This window comes from Sycon ciliatum, chromosome 1, assembly GCF_964019385.1.
Source record: "Sycon ciliatum chromosome 1, ocSycCili1.1, whole genome shotgun sequence".
NCBI lineage: Eukaryota > Metazoa > Porifera > Calcarea > Leucosolenida > Sycettidae > Sycon > Sycon ciliatum.
The window spans coordinates 85,980,387-86,007,625 of record NC_088643.1 but is presented as its reverse complement, the minus strand read 5'-3'; the positions used below and the strand labels follow the sequence as shown (position 1 = coordinate 86,007,625).

The window sequence follows — 27,239 nt, the reverse complement described above, 5'->3', positions numbered from 1 at the left end:
CCTGGTTGCGGTGGTCTTCTAGCACAGGTGGTCGACTTATCCGAGTGGTCGCCTTGACAGGTTTCACTGCACTGTCACAGTGTATGAGCTATTTAATTAAAAATTGCATTGAGCCTGTAAACATTTCCTTCATGTCGACATTTAGGAAATGCTTACAGTGCAATTAGTCATCATTGTTGCTATAATTATAAGCTACCTGGGGCCAATTTTCCAAAAAATCCCCCCCCCCCCCCACACACAAACACCTCTTCATGGCCGCACCTACCAATGCCGAATACCGTCTGAAGACCCTCCACTGTCACACCCGTCTCCAGCAGTACAAGGAGCCAAGACTACTGCCAGTCACAGGTGAGACAGTGTTTGCTGCCTTCACCAATCACACGGTCTAACACCCGGTCCGACCATGGCCGGACCTTATTTCTGGGAAAAAGTTGACCCACCCAATTCGTGCAAAACTGGGTTTTCGTCAATAATCAACGGTTCAAAACTTCAAATGGTGTGCCTAAAAAAGAAAGAAAAAAGGCTAAATTTCACTGTAAGGTAGATGGGCAGCGCTTGCAGCAGCATATGCAGCATCAGTTCGCTCACTTCAGAATTTGTAAGAGTCGCAGTATTTTTCCCTTGACCCATCGAGACATTTGAGGATATGTCAGTGTTTGTGGCAATCCTATAATATACCGGTAATAGGATTTGAGTGTTCTGCATTACTCAGAGAGTTGTAATGGATGCAGCAGACGATGATGATAGAATGGGCAGGGAGACTGAGTATAGAAGTCATGTGCTAGTATGCTGAACAAGTACAAAGACACCATGAACAGGTGTCTGTGATCGATTGAGGAGTACTGAAATGGAAATGCCTTCTCCCCCTGGCCCCCGCCAAAAGACAACACACCGTTCTGTTAGTTTCAATATTCACTTCTCAACAATAAACGGCAAGGGCGCAGGAGGAGAAAGACGAAACAAGACTCAACAAAAAGACAACGGGAAAAGACACCAAGAAACAACAAAGAACAAGCAGTAATAAAGCGGAGACAAATCGGGACGACCAATATGTACTTCAAAGTACAGAACACATGACCAAGACCAACAAGACAACCAGACCGGGCCACGGACGAATCACACATCACTCTCACTCCCAGTCCAAACTAGCACTGCGCATGCACGACATTCACTTGACAGTCACTCTCGCATAGACGGAAGCAGATTCTCACACCCTGGCCTGACAACGCGTACTCTTGTAAGTTATGCACCACATACCATACGCGTCACACATCACACCACACTCGCACGTACACTTAGACCATTATGACATCAGACATTGGACTCTACAGGACAAGAACCAAATACAACGAGCGCAAATAATTCTCGAACGGAATTTTGCAACAGTACTGCCACAGGTTAGCACATCTAGTGTTGTAAACAGAACCACGACAGAAGCTACACCCGGAAGCTAGAAATTCCTGGAGTGTATGGAAAGCATCTCATGAAACTCATTTCACTAATTCGTGTAGGTTGGTCATCAAAATAATTCAGCCAAAAACCAAGGGATTTGCTGGCGACAGATTGAAAGATAGAATCTAACATGACATGATCGTATGATTTGCACTAAAGTGTATCAAGTAGGACCGTATATTCCAACATTCTCAAGAGATAAAGCTCCATTCATTGTTCCTGTCTCATGATAATGAAGATCGAGACACTGCGAGGCTGCGGCACCGTTGACCTGCAACGACATGTTTGCAACGAGAGTCCCAACCGAGCAGAGCCTCAACAAGACAGTAGGTGTTATCTTAGAACACCAACCAATGCCACAAGGACATTGGCTGAGAGCAGTATAGTGCCGATTGTCAGCACAGCGTGCGCAAATTTGTTCCGAGCGCGCTGGCTGGGAACATAAGCTGGCAGGAAGTGTTCGATTAGGGTGATCAACACCCAGTGACCGTCAAGATAATAGACAGGTACCACGTTCAGAAAACAGAGAGCTGAAGAAATGGACATCAAGTACCTAGAGTGGACAAATACAGTCAAGGAAGCAACGCAATACCTTACCTACAGTAATATACGAGTCGCACGTGTATACAATTTGACAACAGCTTGCCAGCAGAGCGGTGCTGCTCCACGACACGATTGTACACTCCAGGTCCCCTTATCCGCAATGCTACAGCAATGGGATGGTGTCTGAGTCGTGCAGTGTGCTGCACTTGACTTCACTGTGTGTTGCTCCAACACACAGCATAAAATCACAATCAAGTCATCCGTTAAAAAGGGGAACAGTCACCGAGAATTTTCTTCGTCTTATCTTGTTTTTGGTTCCCGATCACGATGGTGTACTTCACTTTTTCTGTGAGGACTAAAAGTGGGTGTTACGCTTGAAAAGAAGGTGCCCAAAATTGTCCCGAAGTACAGCGTGAAGACTCTACGGACACCAGACAGGACAGCAGTAGGGTTAGGGTTCCAACTAGGAAAACCTGCAAGAGAGAAAGGGACTACTAATACTGAAGAGAAGATATACTAGCCTGCTGTATTCTGGGATGTAGCTACTATTTCGAGTACCCTACATACGACCGTCAAGGTCCTGAGATGTACAGTACTCCGGCACCTTCAGCTAAAAAGTAAAGATTGGCACTGCCCCATGAAGGTAAGTACAGGAATTTCACTGTACAGCATGCCGGCATATTAGTAAGTAGGCCCAATCTCCACAGGAGGGTGCTGTACCCTCACACAATCATTTAGCTAGAGCCCTGTATAGTGTAAATCTAGGAGCCTCACCAATTTTTCTTCCAGGTACTTCGAAGTACATTACTGCACTCAACTGTGCATACTATGGTTGTATAACAATCATCATAGTCACACTCTACATCATAGTCACACTCTACTACAGGATGAAATCATCATAGTCACACTCTACATCATAGTCACACTCTACTACAGGATGAAAGCAATGGGGCGATTCCAGCTAGCAGGGCAGTATAGCCCATTCCCATGCAGCCAGTGTCATGTACATGCTGTGACTGTTGAGGATACACACCGCAGAACTCCAGGAACACAGGCAGGTAGCGTAAAGAGGAGGCCCACCGCCAGCGCGGGCTGTAGTTGGTAGCATGCACTGCACGGTAACAATGTACAGGAATGCACACATACACACAAGTACTTGAAGTACATGTGAACATGCATCCATACACACGCATAGCAGTCACGCATAGCAGACACGACATTAAACACATTATGAACATCACCACATTATGGCACGGTTCACTAAGCCAGCTGGAAATCAGTACCTAAACTCTGATACTGATTCCCAATGGTCTTAGTGAACAGGGTCATTTGCCCATAACTTAGAGCGTGAACTGTCTGATTGAGATTGATACAACTGTCTGCTGAAAGGGAAATGGATTACCAATCCTCTGTACGCCTAGAAAAGACACAATACTAGTATACTGCACATACCTTGATAAAATACTAAATAAGGATTTCCCTCAAACATGACATCCTCTCCCAAGGAGTGCTGGATTCGGAGAAGGCGGCTGGTGGGGTCCAGCTGAGGCTTGGCACACACAAATGGCAGACTACCTAACACCACTTCAGCACACACACAGAAAGCAAAGGAAACGTACAACCGACTTCAAAAATGGCACTCGATCTATCCAAAGATGATGTGAGCAGTGAGAAACAAGCAGCGTGACTCTTGACATCCAAACCAAACCCCATGCACAACTTGAGCTTGCAGGCACTTTTGATTCCAGTATTCTTTTCAGAAAAAGAATTACCCAGCACTTCCAAGAGTTTCTGGTACGAGAATTCCGTGAGCCTCATGTTGCCCCCCACTTGAATGATTAATTTCTCGAGCTCCTCGCCACAGAATTGTGTTTAACCTCTTCCTCTCCACAGAGTCCGATCAAATCTCAAAAATATTGAAAAAGTCATGATGTATGTGTTTACAGAGGACGTACACTACAGTGCACTGTCTATCTACCATTATTAGAATTCAGAACAACAGATTGAAAGCAGGGAATCTCTGAGATACCTACTATAATGCCAGATATCCCTTCTTCCCACAATATGAGTGTTGTGTATGGCATGTACTCTCCACCCCCTCTTCTCTTACTTGGAAGTTGGTTGATGTCATCATTGTGGGAAATACAGTGCCGAGCAGAGCGACAAATCCTGTTAGCTGTAACGTTCCGTGCATTCAGGCACACCGACCCCTGTAAACAGGACAAGCAAAAGACAACTCCTAAGTTATTCGCCTGCACTTCACAGCACCAAAAATGGGCACAATGAGAAGCTATATCAGGAGACAGATTGAGTTGAATATCAGTTTCGGAGAAGGAAGTATAGCGTTTCAAACAATTTCACTGCACAACCCATGTCATACGGTACAACAGTGGAGCAAGCTGAGTTTCATGCTCAGCTGCAACACACTAGCCTTGCTTCACTGCTGTACTGCGTACTACGCTCTGCCTTGCTCCACTGTGTTGTATTGTGTACTAGGCTCCGCCTGCACGGCATCCACGAGCACTCTCAGAACACTGAGTGCATCATTCTGTGTTCAATAATTTCATTTCCAAACCATATTCTAAGCCCAGGTTTTACTCAATTTGCGGCAGGGGAAAAATGCTAAAGTGAAAAGAGGAGAGATCATGCATCAAGTAGAAGAATGTATTGTTGGAACAGTTGTAGTAATCCAATACACGTCCCACAATAAACATTCTCATTTCTTTCACTGCCGCAACACCCTGATAAGAATGTGAAGACCACCGTGATTTGGGAAATGCAAAAGTCAAAGACTGTAATGAGTGTGTGATGTGCAGAATGAGAAACAATCATTCACATAATATAGCAGTGGTGAAACCAGTACATAGTAACCAACATCACCTGGAATGTCTCTCAGTAACCAGATACACATAGTTACACAATCATAGTATGATATCTCTACAAGAGTGTTCGGAGCTTGAGTAACTCTACAACATAATCATTGGTGCACGCCATGGATAAGTGCCTCACAGTGAAGGCAGCAGCCACAACACACATACACTCACATCCGCACATCCCCCCACACACAAACACACACACACACATACCTTACACATTCAGCCAGTATTGCCTATAAGGTTGGCGGCTATAGTAATATACTGGCTATAGTGATCAATTTCTCAAGTTCACTTTCATTTGCCATAACTAAGTATACACAGTTATCGCGTATAGTAATAATCTTCTATACAAGTAGTACTAATTATTATCGCCTATAGTGATCAAATTCATATTTCAAAAGACCTTTATTACATTATTTTTGCATCGGTTATAGTGACTGATGTAAAATCAAGTGGTACCAGAGGAGAACAGGGTGTTACTTCTTCGTGAAGAACTAACTTTACTTGTCCAGTGTTGTTTGGTGAGATCTGCTTGTACAAGTTGCCAAATTTGCCTCCATCGTGACGAAATGCTGATGTTGTGTGTCAGGAGCTGTAGCCAGCTATGCAGTGCATACATGTATGTGCACAGTGGGCTGAGTCGTTTGACACCCCACTCGCATACACTGCATGCAGCATCGGTCATAGTAATATATTGCTTATAGTGATAACATGCTCAAAATCAAACATCAACGCTATAGGCGATACTGACTGTACACACACACGTGCACACAAACAAACACGTGCACACACACACACACACACACACACACACAAACACACACACATACACACTTTGACAGTACCTGGTGCATTTGACTGCTCTCATAGGCAAAGCACACATCAGACTGACTAGGTCCACAGCAATCGTGTGGTGCTTGCGTGGACTCGCTCCCAATCGGGTGGTTCTGCAGCCCTGTTAACAGAAATCCAAACACGCTTACAAAGTCAATTTTCTTTAATAAGAGAGATGTTGAAGACTCCGATGCAGAATTTTACTAGCTTTCAACTACAGTAGGATGTACAAACCAGCCACAATGCTTACGTTGCTGCTTTTGGACATGGTCCAAGCGCAGGCAATAACCAATGTCCATAGAATAGATGCGCCGGATGCAGCTGGCAAAGTGAGGGACCGATTCAATTGGGCAGCCACTGATCTGAGTGATTTGTGTGCCAACAGGCAGCGCCCCATACAGTGCGGATTCCTGAGGAACAGACCAGAGCAGAGAAACCAATGCAGCATTCCTGATCTTCACTGCTTCTTCTCAAATACTCTAAACATTCTAAATAGAACATAGGAAGTTCTACATGCGCCATTGTATGGTAAATGAATCCAACACTCCCCCTCCCCCATCCTTCTCTCTCGTGAATGCACTCTTACTCTACGGTGATAATGAGAGAGGTGATCAGACTGAAGATTTTACCTGCTTGACATTGACGACTACAGCACCTTGTCCAGTTGCAAAGAGCGGGGACATTAGCGTTGGCATGCACACCACTAACGCACCACCAAGTGCAGCCAGCACAAAGTTATGCCAGACACCGGCTGAATAGATCCTCAGTCGCCTAAGAGTGGATATGACGGCCATGTGCTCTTCATGAAGATCAACAAACGCGCCGGGATAGATGAGAAACACGAACACGCCGTAGCCATCAACGCGCACTTGCTCTCTGACAACAGGAAGGCAGTTGAATAAATGAGAAATAGAGGAGTGTGTCCAACATTGCAGTCTGTACAGGCACAACATGTCACTGTAAGCACAGTCTGGAGGAAAATACATGCATTGTAGAACGGTGAACAGGATGGAACTTGATCTTTCTGTACATACTACATACCCAACTCAACTACCAAGGATAATGACAAAAGGTCATAGAGATAAAATCTGGCTTCAGCAAACCACCAGTGGACTGGATTATATTGCGGTCCTTGAACACAGGTGGTCTCTGAAACCAGATTGAACCTTGCACGTTCAGCGTGTGAAGTGCCAAAGAATAGACACCCTTAGCAAACAACGGTAACGCTATTTGTTGCGGTACTCGTCCCTTGATCACCCAAATAGCGTTGAAGCTGCAGCGTATAAACGTTATGGAGGCTGATTGATCGTTGTGACAAACGGTATGTTTTTTGGCCGAATATTGCATAGTACGTACCCATTTCACCTTGTATCGGGTATATGGCGCCATAAATTGTTGTACCATGCGAAATAAAAGCTATACTCATGGCAACAGCGTACTAAAATTAGCGTTCATCTTGCTAAAGGTCAAACCCAAATCTCAGTATTTTTCCCCTTACGGTAATACTGTTACAACATAACGTTTTTTGCTAAGGGTGTCTAATAACCTGTTTGAGCAACCACCTGGTCTGCATGACCGCGTCTCTTTGGTGACAAATATATTGATTTCACGGACAACCACCCCGCAATGTACAAAAGGAACATCACTGATGTAAGTCCAATCATAAATAGTCATGCGTCTTGACATTTCCAGCTCTTTCAATGCAGTTTCTGCCCAATGGCTTAGTAAGAACAATGTACATAAATAATCTTACTTCACAGCTGCGACGGCATGACCAAGTTCATGTAGCACAGCACACACAAAAATCGTCAAGGCGACGTATACCATCTGGCTCCATGGCACATTGACCCCGGGAATCTGGAAACGCAAACAAAAGTATATGGGATATTTTGTTCGTGCTTGTCGTTATTGTTGTTGTTGTTGAAATCTTTTATTCTCACGTTGTTGTTGTTGTTGTTGTTGTTGTTGTTGTTGTTGTTGTTGTTGTTGTTGTTGTTGTTGTTGTTGTTGTTGTTGTTGTTGCTGCTGTTGTTGTTGTTCTTGTTGTTGTTATTGAATCTTGCTGGGGGACCCCACCGACTACAGTTGTCTTACGGGGTACCCTAACGAATTCAGTACATCTAGCGATGAGTTCATTTATAGATAGAAGAGCACACAGAGTACAGCTCAGATAACATGAATGCAGGCTAAGATGAACCCTCGAATAAGACAAACCATTTTTCAGGTCCCGAGGACAAGCAGCATCTCAGCTGGTGGGCAGTGGCCAACTCCCCCTGGCACGTAAGTTGCTGACACGGACACAGCACCTACATCAGTACATGCCTACTACCGGTATGCAGGCTACTGTAGTATACACAGACTGCACACCGACTACTAGTACACACAGACTACACACAGACTACACACAGACTGTACACAGACCGCACACCGACTACACACAGACTGCACACAGACTACGTACAGACTACGCACAGGCTTCAACATGTACCAGCATTTGTTTTATTTGTCTGCAGTATACGAACCCACCAACATGCCAGAATTTCAAACACGAGCAAACTTACAACTGGTTTTAGGATTGCTTGCTCAGGTGGCTGTTGGAAGGTTTGCAGGAGCAAAACAGCCAGAACAGGTAAGGAAGCGATCAGAAGTATGGCGCTGACAACGCTACCAGCATTAAACCAGGTGCGGAGACCGGGAATCGTGGCTAGGCGATGTACCCAAGTACCACAGCCACTCCAGTAAATTCTGAAATGACCAGGACTAACTGAGAGGCCATTGCGATTCAGGAAGCTAGTATACACTAATGAGGTGACATGGAATGTCTGAGCAGAGAGCAGCCGAAGGAGACAATAAAAACATGCAATTGAACACAAGACTAAAAGTGCACACAAAAGTGGATTTAAAACATACCCTTTGCATTCAACAGTATGCTCTACATGTTAACACAGTTATAGTGTTCCGCTTTCCATCACATCATCTTCTTGTCGCTTTGGTTCTCTACATAATAGTCCTTTCAGTGCATTTCATTCTTCAGTACAACATCTTTCTGACATGAGTTGTATAACACCTAGAATGTTCCTCACTGTTCCTATAATTATCATTATTCATCACTCATTCGTGTTGGTTGGTGATGGAGCTGTCACTAGCCCAACTGCCAGATATCCAGGAGGCAACGCCCTCAGCGGGTTCCGGCCACTCTGTCCCAGGTATACTGTAACAGAAGAACTGGAGCCGGAGGCGGCCACACATGTGGAAGGTATGGAAGCTGGATGTTTCAGGAGACTGCCATCGTGCATGGCACACAGGTCAGCAGAATGTGAAAAAAAGAATGAGAAATGCTGAGCATGTGGATCTGGCCACAGTCGTGCCAAGCTGCACAGTAGCAGTGTGGAACTGCCAACTACAGGTAAACGTTTTCAAGTAGAAGGAAGCTCGGCAGACGTATCGCTATTGATTTCCACGGTCGCTACACTCAGGCACAAAGTCTCGCCTGGATTGAGGCATGGTCTATATTTACAGTGCGTTTAAAAAATATAGACACGTGATTTCAAAAAAACCGTTAGGCCAGCATCTATACCGCATAAAATCTGTGATCACTTTTTGCATAAAAATTTGAAAATTGGGTGTTTGCTATCCGATCGCTTAAAAATCTATATGAGATTAATTGCAGGAAGGACCTGAGCAATATTCCGAAAAAAAGTTCTCGAAAAGCTCCACCTAAATTTGAAATATTTCAAAAATACCATACCATGCGTCTATATTTTTGAAATGGACTGTAGCATCATTGAAAGCGAGGGTGTCCCGGACTATTTGCCGGATTCACGCAGCATCAACATATCAATCCAGGCTCATACCATAGAAATACCGTTTCGCAGCTGTCTAGGAATACTACATCCATTTGAGACATGTATACCAGGATTACTTGACCTTGGATATACAGCACCTCAGCTATAGACCTTATTCGATAACGTGATCTTTGGACTCGCCTCCAGGGATTTGTCGTAAGCTGGGGCACGCGTACGTGAAACGAGTGGCAAGAAAGGCCCAGTTCGTACAAGGGAGTAGTAAAATACCAGTATTCTTCCTACTCCTATGTTCCCACGCCGAGTCCACTGTGCACTGAGTGCAGGTCTCTTGCCAATCCCTGGTTCCCGGGACCCCGGTTCACGTGATTGTGACGTTTATCGAATAAGGTCTATAGAGTACAGACATCTATGGCCCTTTGAAGTACGCTATACCAAAATTTAACTGTGTTACGGATCCATAGGCTAAGTAACGGTCGTGTGAGCATCAAGAGCAGTAATGAGATGTCAACCTCCATTTTGATCTGCCATTTCCTAACAACAATGTACATGTCCATACCAGTCACAACAATACAATGGCAATCACGAGATTCTCGGACGACCTTAACCACTGCCTCCCTCCCAAGTACACTGCAGAAAACATGCACTGCATTTTGTACATCACACTGCGCGTAAGTTGGCCGAGTCTAATATTGAAGCTGGTGCTTCGTGCCTACTGATTGACACTTCACTGCACATTTCATGTTACGTCAATATGGAGTCTCCCTGATGTTCTAATCCTTCTGAGTGACTGGGTTTCTGCATCATTACGGTTTCACTCAAATAATAGAATTATGTGGATGCAACGTGATTCGGACTACCAGAACACACCTTCAAAACGTGAGGCCCAAGAGCGTTCATATAACCTGGATAGGACTATGGTACTACTTGTATACGATACATAATATTATACTCACTGAGAGAAATGCATGAATCGAGCTCAAAATCAGCCACACCAGAGCTATGTACCACGCCGCTTGCAATGCCATGTTCTCCAGAAGAACTTCTCATCATCGCTGACCGTGACTTATCAAGCACCAGAAGAGTGACACAAACTCACCAAGCTACCTTGCAACAGAGACTAAGGTCACGAACGCGTGACAATTAAACGCACAAGCTGGATCTCATTATTACAGGGTGGAGGCGACTCAACAAGCTAGATCTCAAATGATTGAAATCGTAGGACTGGGTAGTTGGTGTGTTGTTGTTGATCTCCTTCTTCGACCTTCTTCAAGTAATTCTTGTTTTTGAAGTACAATTACATACTAACATTTTGTTGAGGTTTGAATTAATCAGGCCAAAAGGGGAATTCCCGCGTGCCTGCCTTCAGTGTTTGGACGATTGTTACGTCATTACCCTCGGAATGATCATGATCTCACTCATGTGCATGTCATGACTCAGATCATGAGCTCATGCGCACTCGCTGCATGCATGCATGCGCAATTGCGCATGCACTCGACACTCGCGTGTACTGTACGTGTGTGTAGTCGCGTACTCGATCGATTCTAGTTTCACAGTGTATACTATTCACACATTCAGACATGACACGTGTTTTTTTTCAAAAAAATTGTCACCCTCGTACTCAGGCTAGCTCTAGCTCTCCTTGTGTGTCTTCCCGACAAAACTCCAAAAGCTTATGTCCAAGTCAGAAGTGTCTGTCAAGTACAGAAGAGACAGTACTGTTGCATTTCTCGGTTCCCCTTTTCTCTTCATTGAACAACTGCATAGCCCCTCATAACATAGCTATCCCGTCGATTTTTCGTGTCTTTCTAAGAGATGGCGGCACTCCGAGGTAGCATCAACACGGCGACGTTTGCTTGAGTCGTGCTGCTTTTGAAAGTCATTGTTTGCTGTGTCCTCTGGTTCTGTCCATGCTTGCTTCCATTCACGATTGTCATTGAACAATGACGTAGCGTAAGTTAAACTGGTTAGGAAATCGTTCTGCTATCTTACCGGCACGATCTTCTCTTTCTAGTTCCCTGCTTGATATTCAGTTGAACAGTGAACTCAGTTACTGAGTACACCAGTAGTAGAACTGATGAACATGTGTGTTGAATGATTTTATGTATGACTATGAGGAACAATATTTTGTACAGCATACCATAGACCTGGGACAAGGAACACACAGGCTTAGTACATTGCATGTTACTTTTTTGCCCGCTATCTTTGCTGGGAGACCATAATTATTTTCATCATCGAGTTCATGTAAAACGACGTGGCCCTTTGGTAGCTTAGGAAGCTGGGGATTGACTGGAAGGATCCCAAACTTTTTTTCTTTTCTTTTTTTAGTACATGTAAAGGTTTCCCTAGGACTGAATACACGTCTTATCGAAAGTAGACTGTGGTAAGTGTAAATGTGCTGGCAGTCGTGGGGTGAAGAGCCAGTACAATTTCTTGTCCTAAGAGTCTGGCCATAGGCTCACATGTAACCAGTACATGTACTTCAAGCAGTAATAACAGGCCATGAGTGATAGCCTCATTAGTAGGATCTGTCCAGGGAAGATCGGGACAAGGGGTGAGACTCTCGCCATGGATCCGTCTTTCACAGCATATCGTGCCATCGGCGTACCGGAGGGTGCAGGTCTTGTGATGCTTTGACCCCGATGTTGACACTACACCCAATAAGATTTACCTGATGCAAGGCGGATGTAATGCGTGAACTGAGGAAATGGGTATAACACATCTTCATGCTCCTATCTACAGTTGAACATCGATTATCCGACCACCTCTGGGCAGACAACTGTCAGGCGGTGTTCAGATAAGGCAAATGTTCCGGATAAGAAAAAACTGTCACTCACACACTTTCAGTGGTTATTACTAGCCGCACGACCTTTTTACTTTTTACTTTTCAAAATTTTCGTATTTTCTTGAATGGCTCACTACATGCACAGTGCGTACTCTACGGCACGTGCGCCCAAAAAAACTGTTACGGATAATCGAATGGTCGGATAGTCGATGTGCGGATAATCGATGTTCAACTGTAAATGGTGAAAGATGGAAAGTGATCATTGTTGCATCATTTCGCTACTAGATGACCCACCCGTTTTACCCTACAGGAAACCCATAGCCAACCTGTACTGGATAACAATGTATCAAGGCATCGCTTACTGGATACCTTTAATACACTACTAATGTTGTATTGTTGTATTGTATGCTCTATCCTGTGTAGGATCGTGACCCTGGCTTTCTTGGGATGCATGTCAGGACTGTTGCTGATCTTGTCCTGTGCTCTACATAAGTAAGACATCACTAGTCCATGGACTTTTGCAAATACATGTACTGTGAACACCTGTGCTTTGCTCTCTCGCTCTCTGTGTACCCCACCCTCTCTCTTCTCCCCCACCCTCTCTCTTCTCCCCCACCCTCTCTCTCTCTCTTCTCCCCCTCCCTGTCTTTCTCTCTCTCTGTTTCTCTCTCTCTCTCTCTCTCTCTCTCTCTTATGTTTGCATGCTTCACACTCTCATGTCATATGTCTTTCCTTTCTTCATCATTCTGGGAGAGCTGGGACTCTCTCTCTCCATAGCATATGACATACAGTCAAACCCCGTTAGGACGAACACTGATAAGGCGAACTTTCCATTAGTGCGAACTAGGGCCAATCCTATGGTTGGCCAGGCATCATATCAAGTCAAAATTATTCGTTTACGACAAACTCCTGTGCGGCAAACTTTCGTGAAGACGAACTGATTTCAAGCGTGATTTGAGCAAAATCAGCGTGTAGTACGAACTTCCGGTCTCCGTGGGTGCGCTGACCGTAGTTTTTTCCGATAGTCAAACCTCTTCTTGTATCAGTATGGGCAAAGCGAATTGACAGCATGTTACAACTGCAAGGCCGGGAGGACAAGCTGTCATGAATTCATAAATACAATCCATATGATGTGCATATCAAGTTTTTTTTGTCAGATCTGGATAAGAAGAACTCCGGATAAGACAAACAAACTTGTTCAGTCCCTTGAAGTTTGTCCTAACGAGGTTTGACTATAATATGTCACATTATACAGGTATGATAGTAGCCACTAATAGGCTATACTAGAGAAGTGACATGGTATCACTGATACAACTGAAGTATGATCGATTCATGTTTTTCTACCCTTTCAATTATTGCACTTTTACAACCACCGATGCCACACCATCATCTGTAGGTTGTGCATGTGCGTGCGTGTCTGCTAGAATGAACTGTAATGTATTGAGTTTAAGGTCAGCATTGCATTGTCATAGTTAAGTTCATTCGAAGAAGTAATAATAATATAATAATGTTCGCGGGATCCGCGCTGGCATTACTTGAATGTTCAGAAGCACACAAACTATAGCCTTCGCTTCCGCAGGCCACCACTATGCCTTTTCACCTTGGTGGCGAAGTAGTGTACGATGGTAATCCTGCCGAAACGTATAGTAAATATCGCAGAAGAACTAGAGGTACATGTATGTAATTCCAATAATTATGAAACTACAACTCAGTTTACGTCCATTCTAAATCCATGTTTGATGTTTTGGTGCCATGATTTGATCCATTGTGCTGTTTGCTTTGTTCATGTCTTATCCTGTTGCAGAGCATGGTGGCCACTGTTCTGTATTATCCCCATTGTCTTATCGCCGTTGCCAACGAAAATGGCCAAAGGAACAAGCGATTCCTTTTCCTCAGGAAACTCCAGGTGAGGGCAGTTGGTTTAAGTTGCTTATAATCTGCAATTCCCTGCTCTATCATACTACACGTGTAGTAGTATTTTGTGCAACAACACACTAATGCATCCACAAATACTCCGTGCATAGCACTCACAAGGCACAGCGGATCCGACAAGGTAGTTAACGTGGATACGTAATTACAAAGGAACTAACACTTGTAATTACTAATGAAGAAGGCGGGAAACAAAACAACAGCAGAGCTTTATCTTGGGAGAGCTAGAAGTAATCAAACAAGAAGAAATAAGCCGAAACCCAAAAATGGGGACACTGTCACAGACTGCACTGGGCAGCACTATCTACCATCTTCACAGACTTGTTATTGACAACCATTACATGTATACATAAGATTCACTTGTGCTATGTTTGTGTTGTTTTCGTACAGTGTTGGGTATGAGCTTGCTATTTTCTTTACCACAGGCCTTATCATATCTGGACTAGGTAAGGTATCTGTATTGCCAATCAGCGATGTTATCCTACCCTGTGACCCAGAAGGCCAGAACCTGGCTATTGTTGCCTTTTCAGTAACATTTGTTTTACTTTTCTGTTAATCTCTCTCTCTCTCTCTCTCTCTCTCTCTCTCTCTCTCTCTCTCTCTCTCTCTCTCTCTCTCTCTCTCTCTCTCTCTCGCCTTACTCACCCTTTTTCCTCTCCCCAGTTAACTCTGCTGTCTTTTTCATTTAGTTTCATCTCATTCAAGTGGCTGTACTCCCTACGACTGTTTGTGAATATATGTACTCGATCTTCGGCCAGCTACAAGTAGCGGTTTTAACCTAGTTAGGTCTCATCAGCGGAGCTCAGAGTGACTGGTGGAACCGATCACAATGAAGTCTAGAGTCTAGTCGAGGTTGCTTGTAATCCGCGACCTCCGTGAATACAATCATGTATATGGCGGGTCTATGAGTAGCGTTTGAAAGTTCAAGGTCGAAACAGCTACCGCTTTGAGATTAATTAGCAGCATATTTCAGGGAATGCTTTGCTTTAAAGGATTGCTGTGATCCTTTTGTGCATATCTGTATCTTCTTAGAAGAAGTGATCTACTTCGAAGTACACATACCCAGCCTTTTTTTGTACTTCAAAAAGTAGACAGCAATACCAGCCGGACTGAATGCAGTCACTCTCCTGTGGTCGTTCTGACGAGTATGCATGTCTTGCTTTCTTTCCGCTATTTTGACTGCTTGTTGCCTGTGTGTTTCTGCTTTCCTGTGAATATAGCCATCCCTCCTATTCTTGCCCATGCTGGAAAGGTAACTGAAAGGCTAGTTTATGCCTAATACCGTATTATTTCCATTATAAGCCTGACGGTTATATTTTTCAACCAGTCCGGACGGCTTGTATTAGAGGCTGAGTTTCTACTAGAGACTTGGCTTATCATTTTCAACCGTCTGGTGCATGTACATTGGTTATTATTTTTCATTATACCAGTAGCACAAAGTTTCCCAGCAGGTACCGTGACTGCAGTTTAGTGTTTAGTGCTTCATGGTAGACTCTACACTGAGTCCGAACTTTTTTGTCGCGGGGATCACAGATTTCCACCACAGCATGTGTATGTGGTACTGTGTGACATCAAACATGTATGGACATGATCCATACAGTTCTCCAGTATAAGCCCTGCGCTTATATTGGAGACTGGGCTTGTATATCTTCGAAGCTCTCTTGGAGTGCGCTTATAGTGAGACTGCGCTTGTGACTGTATGGATAGCTTTTTTCTCATTTTCCCATTCACATAAAAATTACTTCGTTTTGAAGTAATAATATGAAGGGGCTACAAAAGAAAAAAAGTGCTAACACTAACAAATCAAGTGGGATAAGAAATGTGTTCACTTCCTCAAGAATCTTGCCACTGACCTTCATACTTTGGCTTTGAGGTGCCCAATCACTCCTCCATTGTACTGCTTCAGCTTGGTGAATTTTTGAACCTTGCTCTAATAGAACACTGGTGTACTTGCGACTGTGCTGTGCTGCAGATTGTCTGGGAGTCGGTTGGTCTTGCAATCGGTGGAACTGTGCTGGGGTTCTTGACCGTACTCATCTATCGTGTTTCCTCACCTGACGAGGGTGACGGATTTGAACTCATGGCGTTTAATTAAGTATGCCGTTCAGCGTTCAACTCCCGTTGGTTGCAGGTGTTCCGTCACCCTGTCCTTCTAAGACATTTCACAGAAGGTAAAACTGGACAGCATCAGACTGTACACACTCATACTTTCCAAGTAATCAGATGCTGTTGCTGATGTAAATTTCTAAACGAATCCTTGTTGTACTCAATGTGCTATAAAAGAGAGTGGATATCCTTTGCAACATTCTCTCGTTGCAGCACGCCTATCGTAGGTTCTGTACATACTATCCTACTGGTTTTATCTATAGACAGACGACTCACTGCCATACCTGTGCATGTCGACATTCACCGACATGGCCTTGTAAGATACTTCAAAAGAAATTTGTTTCGTTTTCGTTCCTCAGAGCTGGGAACTGTTTTTAAAACCACAACAACTACACGATGTTTTTTCTCCAGAACTATTTATCGAAACATACCAGGTCATGTACATAGCCTTCTTAGCTCTTAGTTCTTGCAGATGCCTTCAATGACTTGGGCCTTTATTCTTCTAGTGGTTTTCTGTGCACATAATAGCGGTGCTCGGTTGACATGCGCTTGGGTGCTCTTTACTCTGCGCTGTGTTTTAGTATTATTTTTCAATATGTACATCAGAATTTGAGTGCAGATTAGGAGCTGCACCGAATCTGTCCGCCTCCTTTGTGCTGCTTTGTGTGTAATACTCACTAATAGTGCTCTGCTTCACGTACCACCGTGATCCCTGTGCGCTGACTTCTTGAAAAACTCACAAGTTTTGACAAGTCAGTGAAGTAGAGCTTCAGGACAAAATACCTCGGTTAGAGCATTAATTTTTTCCATTTTTATTTGCACCAGGCCTTGTGGGCCGACCAGACATAATAATTATACATGTGCCGGTGCATCATTGTTACAAAACAAATTGTCACTGAGCTGATCTGATGAGGCCATACTGGTACAGGAATGCATGCAGTGGGTACCGGCAAGAGTACATACCCCGAGGGGGAGGGGGGGGGGGGGGGTGTACCCTTGCCCTTGGTACAGGGTAGGCATGGGTGGGTAAAATTGTTTTTGTTTTTATAAGTACATGTACTCGCATCGACTCTTCATCACCGAAAATGCCTACTCAAACCAGGTATCTGGAGCAAAGTCCAGGTACGTAGACAGTCTACCATTGTCTACAGACTCAGTGGTCTACGTACCGGTACATGTGTGTGTTGATTTAGAAAAGCGATGCTGACGAATTTCCTACAGACTATTGTATTATTGATGATGTGATAATAATAAAATTATGTGTGTAATTATGTGTGTGATGATGACGGCAGGTCCACGACTCCACGTAGCTTTACATTACAGGTATATGTACAGTGCTGGCAACTGAAATCCGACCCCCTGGCCGGGGCGCCGCGCCGCCCAGGGGGTCGGATTTCAGTTGCCAGCACTGTACATAGTAACATACAGTGATACACGTATAAATGTTGGTTTGCGTTGCGCAAACCGTAGTTAACCAGCACGCCACGGGCCGCGCCCCCGCAGGGGAATATTCCCGCAAGATGACTTTAGGTGACCATACGCACTCGGCCGTGCCGCCGCAGTCGACTGGCGCAAGCACGCACTCTTGCAGAGTTCCGCATTCGGGTCGCACTCGCGTACGACATCCCGTATGAGCCACCCTTCGCCTGGCGGATGCATCCGTAGACGGCTCATCTACTGCTGGCTGGTGTAATTTTGCCAGTTGTCTGTTTTGCTGCGAGTGCTCGCCACGCAATTTTGTTTTCTATTCCTCAACATTTAGAACTTTAGTATGGCTTTCTCAGCAGCCCAGAGGGACTCCCGGTGGTGGCAGGAATTCCTTCCCGTCTGGAACGGCAAAGCCCTTATGCGCGACCCAGAGTGGTCTAGGTCACCGGACCTTGAGTTGTTCACGGACGCATCCGGCCTAGGCTTCGGTGGCTTCTTTCAAGGTCGCTGGTTCGCCGGCGCATGGTCCGCAACGCAACAGACGCCGCCATACACCTCCATCATGTGGAGGGAGATGTGGCCAATCTCCCTCGCCTGCCAGCTGTGGGGACCGCTTTGGACGCAGAAGAAGATCCTGCTCCACTGCGACAACGCTTCCGTGTGCGCTGCCTGGGAGTCGGGCACCTGCCGGCACCCAGGAGTCGTGGCGCTCATACGCAGCACCCTCCAGACGGCCGCTCGCCACAACTTCTGTCTGCTTATCCGCCACATCGCCGGAGTGGACAACGGTATCGCAGATGCCCTATCCCGCGCTCGGTTCCCACGGTTCCGCCTCTTGGCGCCCGGGGCCGACCTCAGTCCGTCGTCACTCGCAAACATCCACGCCGCAGCGTGAGGAAGTCGCCATCCAGGGTCCGCCGTTACCGAGATTGGACGCTCTGCTCCTGAGACCACAGAACTTTGCTTCTGCCCCCGTGTTTTCTTTTGTTTCCTTTACTTTTTCCGCTGTGTATCGCTGCTCGCACAGCCTACTGCCACGCCCCACCCGTTGCACCTCTGCACTAGTTGTTAAGCCCTCGCCGGGGTGTTACTGCCTATCATTTCTGCCTCAACCCTGTGTGCTTACGGATTGTCAAGTCCTTTAGAATCGCATCCCTGTGTGCTTATGGACCGAGTCAAGTCCTCTAGATTTGCCGCCCGGTGTGCTTAGGGACTGAATCAGGTCCCCTAGACGCCTGCACTTTCTTTGGGAGCAGTTCGGTCCCGCCGCTGCCTAGGGAGACCACCGCAATAGACACATCTAGATGGGGAATCAAATAGGCAAGCCGCAAGCAAAATCCGCACGCCTCATGGCAGTAGGCCTCCGCCGGTCAGAGAGCCCCGTTACACCTAGGATCATGACTGCGCTCATGGGGGTGGGTCGTACGAAGCAGGGTCACTCGCACTGACTGAATTTCTTTGTCCTTTGTTGTGTTGATTCCAGGCTCGCTGGCCGTTGCCGCATGCAACCGCTCACATGATGGCTCGCCAGCCCAGATCGCTCATCTATCCGCAGAAAAGCAACCTCCCGCAGGAGGGCCACCGCAGTCGCTTCCTCCGCAACGTACCGCTGGCCCCAGTCAGCACGCAGGGCTAGCTATCGTGTTTCTCGCTCGCTTCCTAGCCGCTGTCTAGGGCAGGTGGTGATGGATGTGCGCATGTTTGTGTATATGCTTGTGTTTATGTGCGCGCATGTGGGCATGTGCGCTGCTATACGCGGTCACTGGTGGATGCATGTGGCACGCTATCTCTTCTCCTGTGTCCTCTCTGCCAGGCTCGCCAGCCGCCGCACTTTCCGCACGAGCCGAACAACTCATATCCAATTCAGTGGCCGCAGCCACGCAACACACATATGCCCCGGGCTGGCACGCATTCCGCAAGTTCATGCAACAGATTCACCGCGACCCGCTGTCACCGCGTCACGATGACATCCTGCTATTTGCCGCTTCCATGTCGCATTCTGTCAGTGCCGGCACTTTGAAAGTATACCTGGCCGCAGTCAGATACAACCTCCTCTGCAGGGGAGGACCTGTCGAAGTCCTTCCATCCAGCCGGCTCACCGCTCTGGTGAAAGGCCTGGAGAGAGAACGCGCATCGCTCCCACGGCACGCAACTGCCCAGCCTCGGAGACAGGCTATCACCGCCGTACAACTCAAGGCACTACATCTTTTCCTGCAGCGTTCCGCTTATAGCCCTGGCGACACGCTCATGCTATGGGCCGCATTGACGACAGCATTCCATGGTCTGCTGCGAGTTAGCGAGTACACGTCCCCGTCGCCAGCAGGGTCGGGTACCCTGAAAACTCTCAGGCGCGCTCACCTCGTGCTCTCTCAGGCCACAGCCAGCTTACGGCTTCAACGCACGAAGACATCGCAGCTGACAAGCGGTGGCGAGGTTGTGCTGCATCGCCATGCAGACCCGCAAATATGCCCCGTCCTGGCCCTCGAGGCATACGTCAGATCATGCGCATGGGGTAGTGACGAACAACCTCTCTTCAAGTTCGGCAATGGACGATGGCTCACGCCCAATGACATCAACGTAGTGTTGCGCAGGGTTCTGGGCCCCAGCTACAGTAGCCACTCCCTCCGTGCAGGTGGCGCAACGCACATGGCGAACCAAGGTGCCCCGGAGTATGCCTTGATGGCAGCCGGGCGGTGGTCCAGCGGAGCTTACCGCACGTACGTTCGCAGGCCTGCAGGCATGCCGCGGCGTTACTGAGCCACGGGTCGCAAGCACCGCACGCCCCCCTTTTCTTGGAGGCACGGGCTCGGCCGATGGGCACGAAATCCGCATGGTGCACATCCATCGGCTGCCGCAGACAATACAATTAATATACTTGTGGGTACTACCGAGTACTTAGTGGTCATGCAGTTGCCATAGCAATGTACTGGTACACCCAGCCTTTATGATTGTTACATGACCCCATGGGTCGTCTTTCAAACGCTCTTTCATAGCCGATAGATGGCGTTATTTGTTCCTATCATACTATGTTACAGATGGGCGGCCTTAGACGGCCCAGTCCGATCATTTCACGCGAACTATGTTATACGTCATCATGATCACAATAATCATGTCGTGCTCACGTTCAATATAAGCTTGCGACACCCCACTGGCTCATCTCTTCTGTGGTGTGAGGGTTAAATGTTGGTTTGCGTTGCGCAAACCGTAGTTAACCAGCACGCCACGGGCCGCGCCCCCGCAGGGGAATATTCCCGCAAGATGACTTTAGGTGACCATACGCACTCGGCCGTGCCGCCGCAGTCGACTGGCGCAAGCACGCACTCTTGCAGAGTTCCGCATTCGGGTCGCACTCGCGTACGACATCCCGTATGAGCCACCCTTCGCCTGGCGGATGCATCCGTAGACGGCTCATCTACTGCTGGCTGGTGTAATTTTGCCAGTTGTCTGTTTTGCTGCGAGTGCTCGCCACGCAATTTTGTTTCCCACCCGCCCACGCCTACCGGACGGAGGGGAGGCACGGGCTCGGCCGATGGGCACGAAATCCGCATGGTGCACATCCATCGGCTGCCGCAGACAATACAATTAATATACTTGTGGGTACTACCGAGTACTTAGTGGTCATGCAGTTGCCATAGCAATGTACTGGTACACCCAGCCTTTATGATTGTTACATGACCCCATGGGTCGTCTTTCAAACGCTCTTTCATAGCCGATAGATGGCGTTATTTGTTCCTATCATACTATGTTACAGATGGGCGGCCTTAGACGGCCCAGTCCGATCATTTCACGCGAACTATGTTATACGTCATCATGATCACAATAATCATGTCGTGCTCACGTTCAATATAAGCTTGCGACACCCCACTGGCTCATCTCTTCTGTGGTGTGAGGGTTAAGTGTAGATCTACATGACATTGTACAGTCATGCTGTATGCAGGCGCAGCCGGCCTCAACTGCTCAAGTCATATCCAGCTTGCTGCGGCCTCGGCGACTCCACACACGGCTGAGTAGACGACGATCCGGGCAAACCAAGCTCAGAGCTGGGGTCCTGCACGCAGCAAAGCAGTTTGCAAGCTAGTGTAACGTTTCAGGCAGAAGCCAATGCCAAGGAGGAGGCCTCAGACTTCCCTCGATCTTGCCTGTCGAGCCTGCATCTCGCTTGGGTAGTGTCTCAGGGCCAGTCACTGGCTATGGACGCACCCGTGCCTTTGTTCGATGTGGATTCTGTGTGACCTATTTCAGGGCGTTGAGAAGAATTTCTGAGAATTCTTGTTTTGCTCAACAAATCTTCTTCACCATGGACACTGAGGAGTATGTAGCAGGGCCCGATGATGGTCGTAAGCCAGCAAAATGGGAGGAACTCAAGGAGAACGTTTACCTGAACGAGCGAAAGTCAAGCAAGAATGGCAAGAGGGACAACAAAATGCAGTGCGACTGCGAAATAGCTTATGAAAATGGCCAGCCAATACTTGGATGTGGGGAGGACTGCATAAACCGTCTGCTGATGATAGAGTGCAACCCCAAGCTCTGTGAATATGGAGAATTTTGTCAAAACCAGCGCTTCCAAAAGCGTCAACATGCTCACGTAGAACAGTTTAATACTGGCGAGAAGGGTTGGGGGCTACGAGCCAAAGCGGACATAGCAGAGGGTGCGTTTGTTCTTGAGTACATCGGAGAGGTATGTTCTAATCAGCAATTCCAGGAAAGGTCGGCAAGATATCACCTCGACGGGCGGCGACACCATTACTTCATGACATTGCGGACTGATGAAATCATCGATGCCACTTTGAAGGGTAGCATTTCCAGATTCATCAACCATAGCTGTGAACCCAACTGCGAAACGCAGAAATGGACCGTCAATGGACATCTGCGCATCGGCTTCTTCTGTATTTCACCGATCAAGCAAGGCGAGGAATTGACATTTGATTACCAGTTTCAACGCAGTGGTGAAGGAGCTCAGCCATGTTACTGTGGATCGACGAAATGCCGTGGCATCATTGGAGGAAAGCGAGAACGTTCAGAGAAAGTGCCAGAGAAGGGTCGACCCACCGGAGGTAAGAAACCCAGGACATTGCCCGAAGAAGACGAGTTCACGACCGAAGTGAAGAGTCTGCGTAGTGGCTCTGGCGTGGGAATCAGAGAGGCGAGCAATATTCTACCATTGTCACGACTAATGGTGACAGCTGACCGAAGTGATCAACGCCTTCTAGTACTTCAAACACTGCTAGCCACTGGAGATGAGAAATGTCTGAAAATGTTCATGCGACTCCAGGGCCTGTCGCTACTGTGGAGTTGGATGGTCGACTGTGAGGACGAGAAGACGGATTCACTGGCATCCAGCATCATTGATGTACTGTCACATCTTCCTGTTGCTAGTCTAAATCCACTACTTGACAGCAAAGTTCTCTCCCAGGTCAGGAAGTGGTCGACTCCCAATGCCTTGGCTGTCAGCGCCAAGTCTTCAGGAGCGAGCACCGCTTCGCCAGCATCAGAAGCAACAGTAGCAGCAACACCTAACTCTCCGGTGAAAACTGTAGCCGAGCCATCCAGCCTTGGCGTAACGCAAATCAATGGTGTGGATGAGGTTCGCTGTCATTCTCCGGCTAATGACTCGGACGCAAAGAGTTCGCCATCTCCAACTGAGACCAAACGTACACCACCCACCTCTGATTCTGGCGTGGGCTCTCCAGATGCAGGTGCAGATGCATGTGATAGTGGTACGGATAGCAACAACATGATGCCTTACACGTCCAATGATGATAAGTCTTTTGTTCACGTTGCTGCACAAAACCTCTTAGAAAAGTGGAGCGAACTGAAGGAGGTCTATCGAATACCGAAGAAGACGGTGCAACAAACCAAGAATGGTGTTGAAGAAGTGATAGAGCAGCAACCACCCGCAGCACCTGTGCAGCCACGCAGTAAGCCCAAGTTTGAATCATCCTCCGAGCGGTATTCCTCGCGAAGGAGCTGGTCACACGCTTCATCGAGACGAAGCAGAGAGCATGGCCAGTATTCACCACTGCATAGATCTTCAAAACGCTGGGATGGCTCACACGATCGCAACCGTTATCGATCTGACTTGCCACCGTCAGGCATTTCAACCGTCACAAATCGTCCGTCTGCCTACTATGATATTGCTGGCAGTCCACACTCCCAAAGTGGTGCTGGTGGGGTTCGAAGCAGTCATGGTCTATCGTCCTCGTCTCCTCAGTATATCCAAGGACATCCTGCTTATACAGCTAATCCTGTTATTGCTGCTGGATCAGCAGCAGTAGCACCGTTGCAGCTTGCTCCTAACAATTTGTATGCTCTGCCCAACGTTGTTGGCGTTCCTGACGTGTTTACTTATCAGAGTCTGTACATCCAACACCAACAGCAGCAGTTAGCAGTACTCAGTTCCGTTCTAGCTGCACCGCTGGCAGAAGTGGTGATAGCAGATGCTCAGCCAATGCAGATTGTGGACGATGATGAAATGGCCATCACGTCTCACTCACCTTGTCATGAGGAAGAGGTGGCGGCCACTGATGCTGCTTCTGACACGTCGTGTGATATCGAGTCATCCCCACTCAACCTACCATCTGACTGGAGCTATGCTCGCGATCAAGAAGGCCGGGTGTACTATTATCACCTTGTTAACAGACAGCCACAGTGGGAACGTCCCGATGAAGAGTTCCAACCACCGCTGCCTGAAGATGTGAGTACACCGGAGGAGCCTGCACCACCTCTTCCAGATGACACCAATGATGTGGCGCAGAATGCTGAATGCCGTGGGTCCTCTTCTAATGGCTCCGTGCCTACCAGCCAACCCAAGAAGCCATCAAGTTCCAAACGACGCCGTTCTTCTAACGATGAGGAGCCGGAGGACTCTGAGCATCCCACAAAGAAAACAAGCTTACCTAAATCTGTAAGTAACAAGATATTGCCATGTTGCCTTAGATGAGTAGATAACGGTGGGATTGTGTGTGTGTGTGTGTGTGTGTGTGTGTGTGTGTGTGTGTGTGTGTGTGTGTGTGTGTGTGTGTGTGTGTGTGTGTGTGTGTGTGTGTGTGTGTGTGTGTGTGTGTGTGTGTGTGTGTGTGTGTGTGTGTGTGTGTGCAGTCGATTTCCAATCGAGAGGTTGCGGGTTCAATTCCCGGCGATCATGGTCGCACACGTCTTTCTTCTCTTTCTCGGACTCTTCCTGACTTTTCTTTCATTCTCCTGGGTGGTTACCAACAGCCAGTGTATGCCGGAGTATGTGGAGTGGTGTGTGTGTGTAGAAAAAAAGAAGAAAAAAAATGGAAAAATGAAAAATAGGGATTCACTGGCCAGAAAAAGTCCCTTCAAACAGCTGTGTGGTGGATACCAGGCTAAAAATAGTGGCGGTCAATTCATCAGCCTTGCAAGCTGTTGAATGGTGTAATCCCAGCACAAGTTGCTATGTCTAACATAGCTGTTCGCTATCATCGCTTCCGCGATGGGCATGTCTGAGGTCTGAGGTGTGTGCGTGTATGTGTGTGTGTGTGTGTGTGTTTATGCGTGCGTGCGTTTGGGCATGTGTCGTTTTTGTGCATGCGTGTGTGTGTGTGTGTGTACCGGTTTGTCCCTTTGTCTGTGCTTGTGTGTGTGTGAGAGGGATAGAGACAGAGAGACAGGGACAGAGAGACAGGGACAGAGACAGACAGACAGACAGACAGACAGACAGACAGACAGACAGAGAGAGAGAGAGAGAGAGAGAGAGAGAGAGAGAGAGAGAGAGAGAGAGAGAGAGAGAGAGAGAGAGAGAGAGAGAGAGAGAGAGAGAGAGAGAGAGAGAGAGAAAGGAGAAAGGAGAAAGGAGAAAGGAGAAAGGAGAGCCAATGCTATGCTCCCAACACAGAGGGAGAGGGAACTAAAATTAACTTTGAGCAGTCAGTGACACCTGTCTCATTTGATTATTGATTTGTTCGATTGGATTTGTGGGTGAGATTCGTCTTGTATCTCAGGCACCATTGGTTGTCCAAGACATGAACGTTAGAGAGGGGGATGGTGAATGCTGTTTCTTCCCTAAAGAGCAGTGCAGTGTAGTAACAATACTCAGTCGTCAACGCGATACGCCTTACTAGTATCCCGCGACTTCTGTGTTTGTTGAAGGAGCACTTTGACAGGCGTCTTGTTTCTTTTTGGCCCCGCATCCTGAATCCTGAATGATGTGCCATTGTTGTCTGCTGCGTTGTTGTCTTCCCCTAGGAGCGGAATCACGAGGCGTTCCGGGCTGATGTTTCTGTGGTGGTCATCCAGTTGCTTAATCCCTACCTGAAGCCCGACTGCAAGCAAGGGCGCATTCAGAGCCCAGATGACTTCAAGTATTTGGCAAGAAAGCTGACGCATGAGATTGTCCAGAAGGAAATGAAACACAAGCCTAGCGCTCGGCCGGAGCTCACGGGCACCGTCCGCGATAAAGTGACGAAATTCGTGCGATCCTACATGAAGAAATGTAAAGACAAGTACGAGCGTGTGAAAACGTAAGTACTTCATGACCACTAGCCCAACATTTTATTTTTCAATTTTCAACTTTTTATCCCCATGTGATTTCTCCTGCATGTAGTATACCATGTGAGCAATACTGGAAAGAACCAAGTCCATGATCTGATCTTAAAATTATTGAAATTTCTTTTAACAGAGTGTCTCTGCGCACAACTATGATAGCACCGCCTACCTTCTTTTTATCAATGTCCACTTCTAACGATCCAAAACCTCTGAGTAGTTCGATCTGTAGGAGCAACTCGGGTTCATGTTCATCTTCCATGGCATGGATTGTTGTTCTGTCTACACGTGAGTGCTGTGTTGTTTGCTCCACGTCTTTGTACCCAATGGCTGTTTGTTTTTATTAAAGCGGATAGTGTGTGTATCTTATTCTTTTCAATGTGAAATAGGTAGATCTGCTTAGCTGAGTATGTAGCCAGCCTTTTCAGTAGTGTGCCATGGGCTGTGGTCCGTTTTGATGTTGGACACTCTTTTTTTTACTTTCTCCTCCCATCTGACCTCTGAGAGTGACCACACCGCGGTTTTGGATCCTTGAATGACGTGAGTCTGTCTGTGTGTGCGTGCGTGCGTGTGTGTGTGTGCGAGTCCTCTTGTGCTGTGTGCTTGCCGGTCATGACAAGTAGGCTATGCAACTTATCTCCTGTACCAAGTCTGTCCTTTATTTTATGAACTGTACACTCTCGCCGAGTTTGTGCTAATATGTCTTAGGCTTGCCGTGTACTTCGCGAGTATTTTCTCTTTTTTTTCAATGCTCTAGTTTTTGTTCTTGAGTGATAGCACACGCCTGAATATATATTCATGAAATCGACAGCACAACACCGCAGGCTGGTCCTTTTGAAATTTCAGTATATTCGACAACTGAACCCTGTGCTGCTGTTGCTGCGTTGCTTGACCTGTGTCGGTGCATGCATGTGTGTGTGTGTGTGTGTGTGTGTGTGTGTGTGTGTGTGTGTGTGTGTGTGTGTGTGTGTGTGTGTG

General features: G+C 47.0%; 3 protein-coding genes across 3 annotated transcripts; 2 read left to right on the top strand and 1 right to left on the bottom strand.

Annotated features, from left to right (window-relative positions):
* Window positions 1-473: 473 nt before the first annotated feature.
* Window positions 474-10,806, bottom strand: LOC135806064 (membrane-bound transcription factor site-2 protease-like). The gene is made up of 10 exons (XM_065320211.1): window positions 10,465-10,806; window positions 8,267-8,527; window positions 7,459-7,562; window positions 6,335-6,581; window positions 5,956-6,115; window positions 5,717-5,826; window positions 4,106-4,205; window positions 3,448-3,579; window positions 3,025-3,106; window positions 474-2,005 (listed from the first exon to the last, which is right to left on the bottom strand). Exons 1-10 carry the CDS (start codon window positions 10,534-10,536, stop codon window positions 1,786-1,788), a joined length of 1,488 nt encoding a protein of 495 aa, XP_065176283.1. The 5' UTR covers window positions 10,537-10,806; the 3' UTR covers window positions 474-1,785.
* Window positions 10,807-11,137: 331 nt separating this feature from the next.
* On the top strand, window positions 11,138-17,232 carry LOC135806066 (leptin receptor gene-related protein-like). Its single transcript, XM_065320213.1, has 6 exons — window positions 11,138-11,461; window positions 12,717-12,785; window positions 14,098-14,199; window positions 14,613-14,668; window positions 15,443-15,474; window positions 16,195-17,232. The coding sequence occupies exons 2-6, from the start codon at window positions 12,745-12,747 to the stop codon at window positions 16,315-16,317; spliced, it is 354 nt and encodes a 117-aa protein (XP_065176285.1). The 5' UTR covers window positions 11,138-11,461; window positions 12,717-12,744; the 3' UTR covers window positions 16,318-17,232.
* Window positions 17,233-21,783: 4,551 nt separating this feature from the next.
* On the top strand, window positions 21,784-27,124 carry LOC135806061 (histone-lysine N-methyltransferase SETD2-like). The gene is made up of 2 exons (XM_065320208.1): window positions 21,784-24,660; window positions 25,965-27,124. Exons 1-2 carry the CDS (start codon window positions 22,054-22,056, stop codon window positions 26,241-26,243), a joined length of 2,886 nt encoding a protein of 961 aa, XP_065176280.1. The 5' UTR covers window positions 21,784-22,053; the 3' UTR covers window positions 26,244-27,124.
* Window positions 27,125-27,239: the final 115 nt, after the last annotated feature.

Bases quoted from the DNA above. Each gene is read 5' to 3' on its own strand.
- LOC135806064 (XM_065320211.1), bottom strand. From the start codon at position 10,536: ATGGCATTGCAAGCGGCGTGGTACATAGCTCTGGTGTGGCTGATTTTG. The intron at 3,580-4,105 runs GTAAGAGAAGAG...TGTGTGCTGAAG, and splicing joins TGACATCAACCAACTTCCAA to TGGTGTTAGGTAGTCTGCCA. The intron at 3,107-3,447 runs GTATGTGCAGTA...GTTACCGTGCAG, and splicing joins TTATTTAGTATTTTATCAAG to TGCATGCTACCAACTACAGC.
- LOC135806066 (XM_065320213.1), top strand. From the start codon at position 12,745: ATGTCAGGACTGTTGCTGATCTTGTCCTGTGCTCTACATAA. The intron at 14,200-14,612 runs GTGAGGGCAGTT...GTTTTCGTACAG, and splicing joins TTTTCCTCAGGAAACTCCAG to TGTTGGGTATGAGCTTGCTA. The intron at 14,669-15,442 runs GTAAGGTATCTG...CTGTGAATATAG, and splicing joins CCTTATCATATCTGGACTAG to CCATCCCTCCTATTCTTGCC.
- LOC135806061 (XM_065320208.1), top strand. From the start codon at position 22,054: ATGGACACTGAGGAGTATGTAGCAGGGCCCGATGATGGTCGTAAGCCA. The intron at 24,661-25,964 runs GTAAGTAACAAG...GTCTTCCCCTAG, and splicing joins AAACAAGCTTACCTAAATCT to GAGCGGAATCACGAGGCGTT.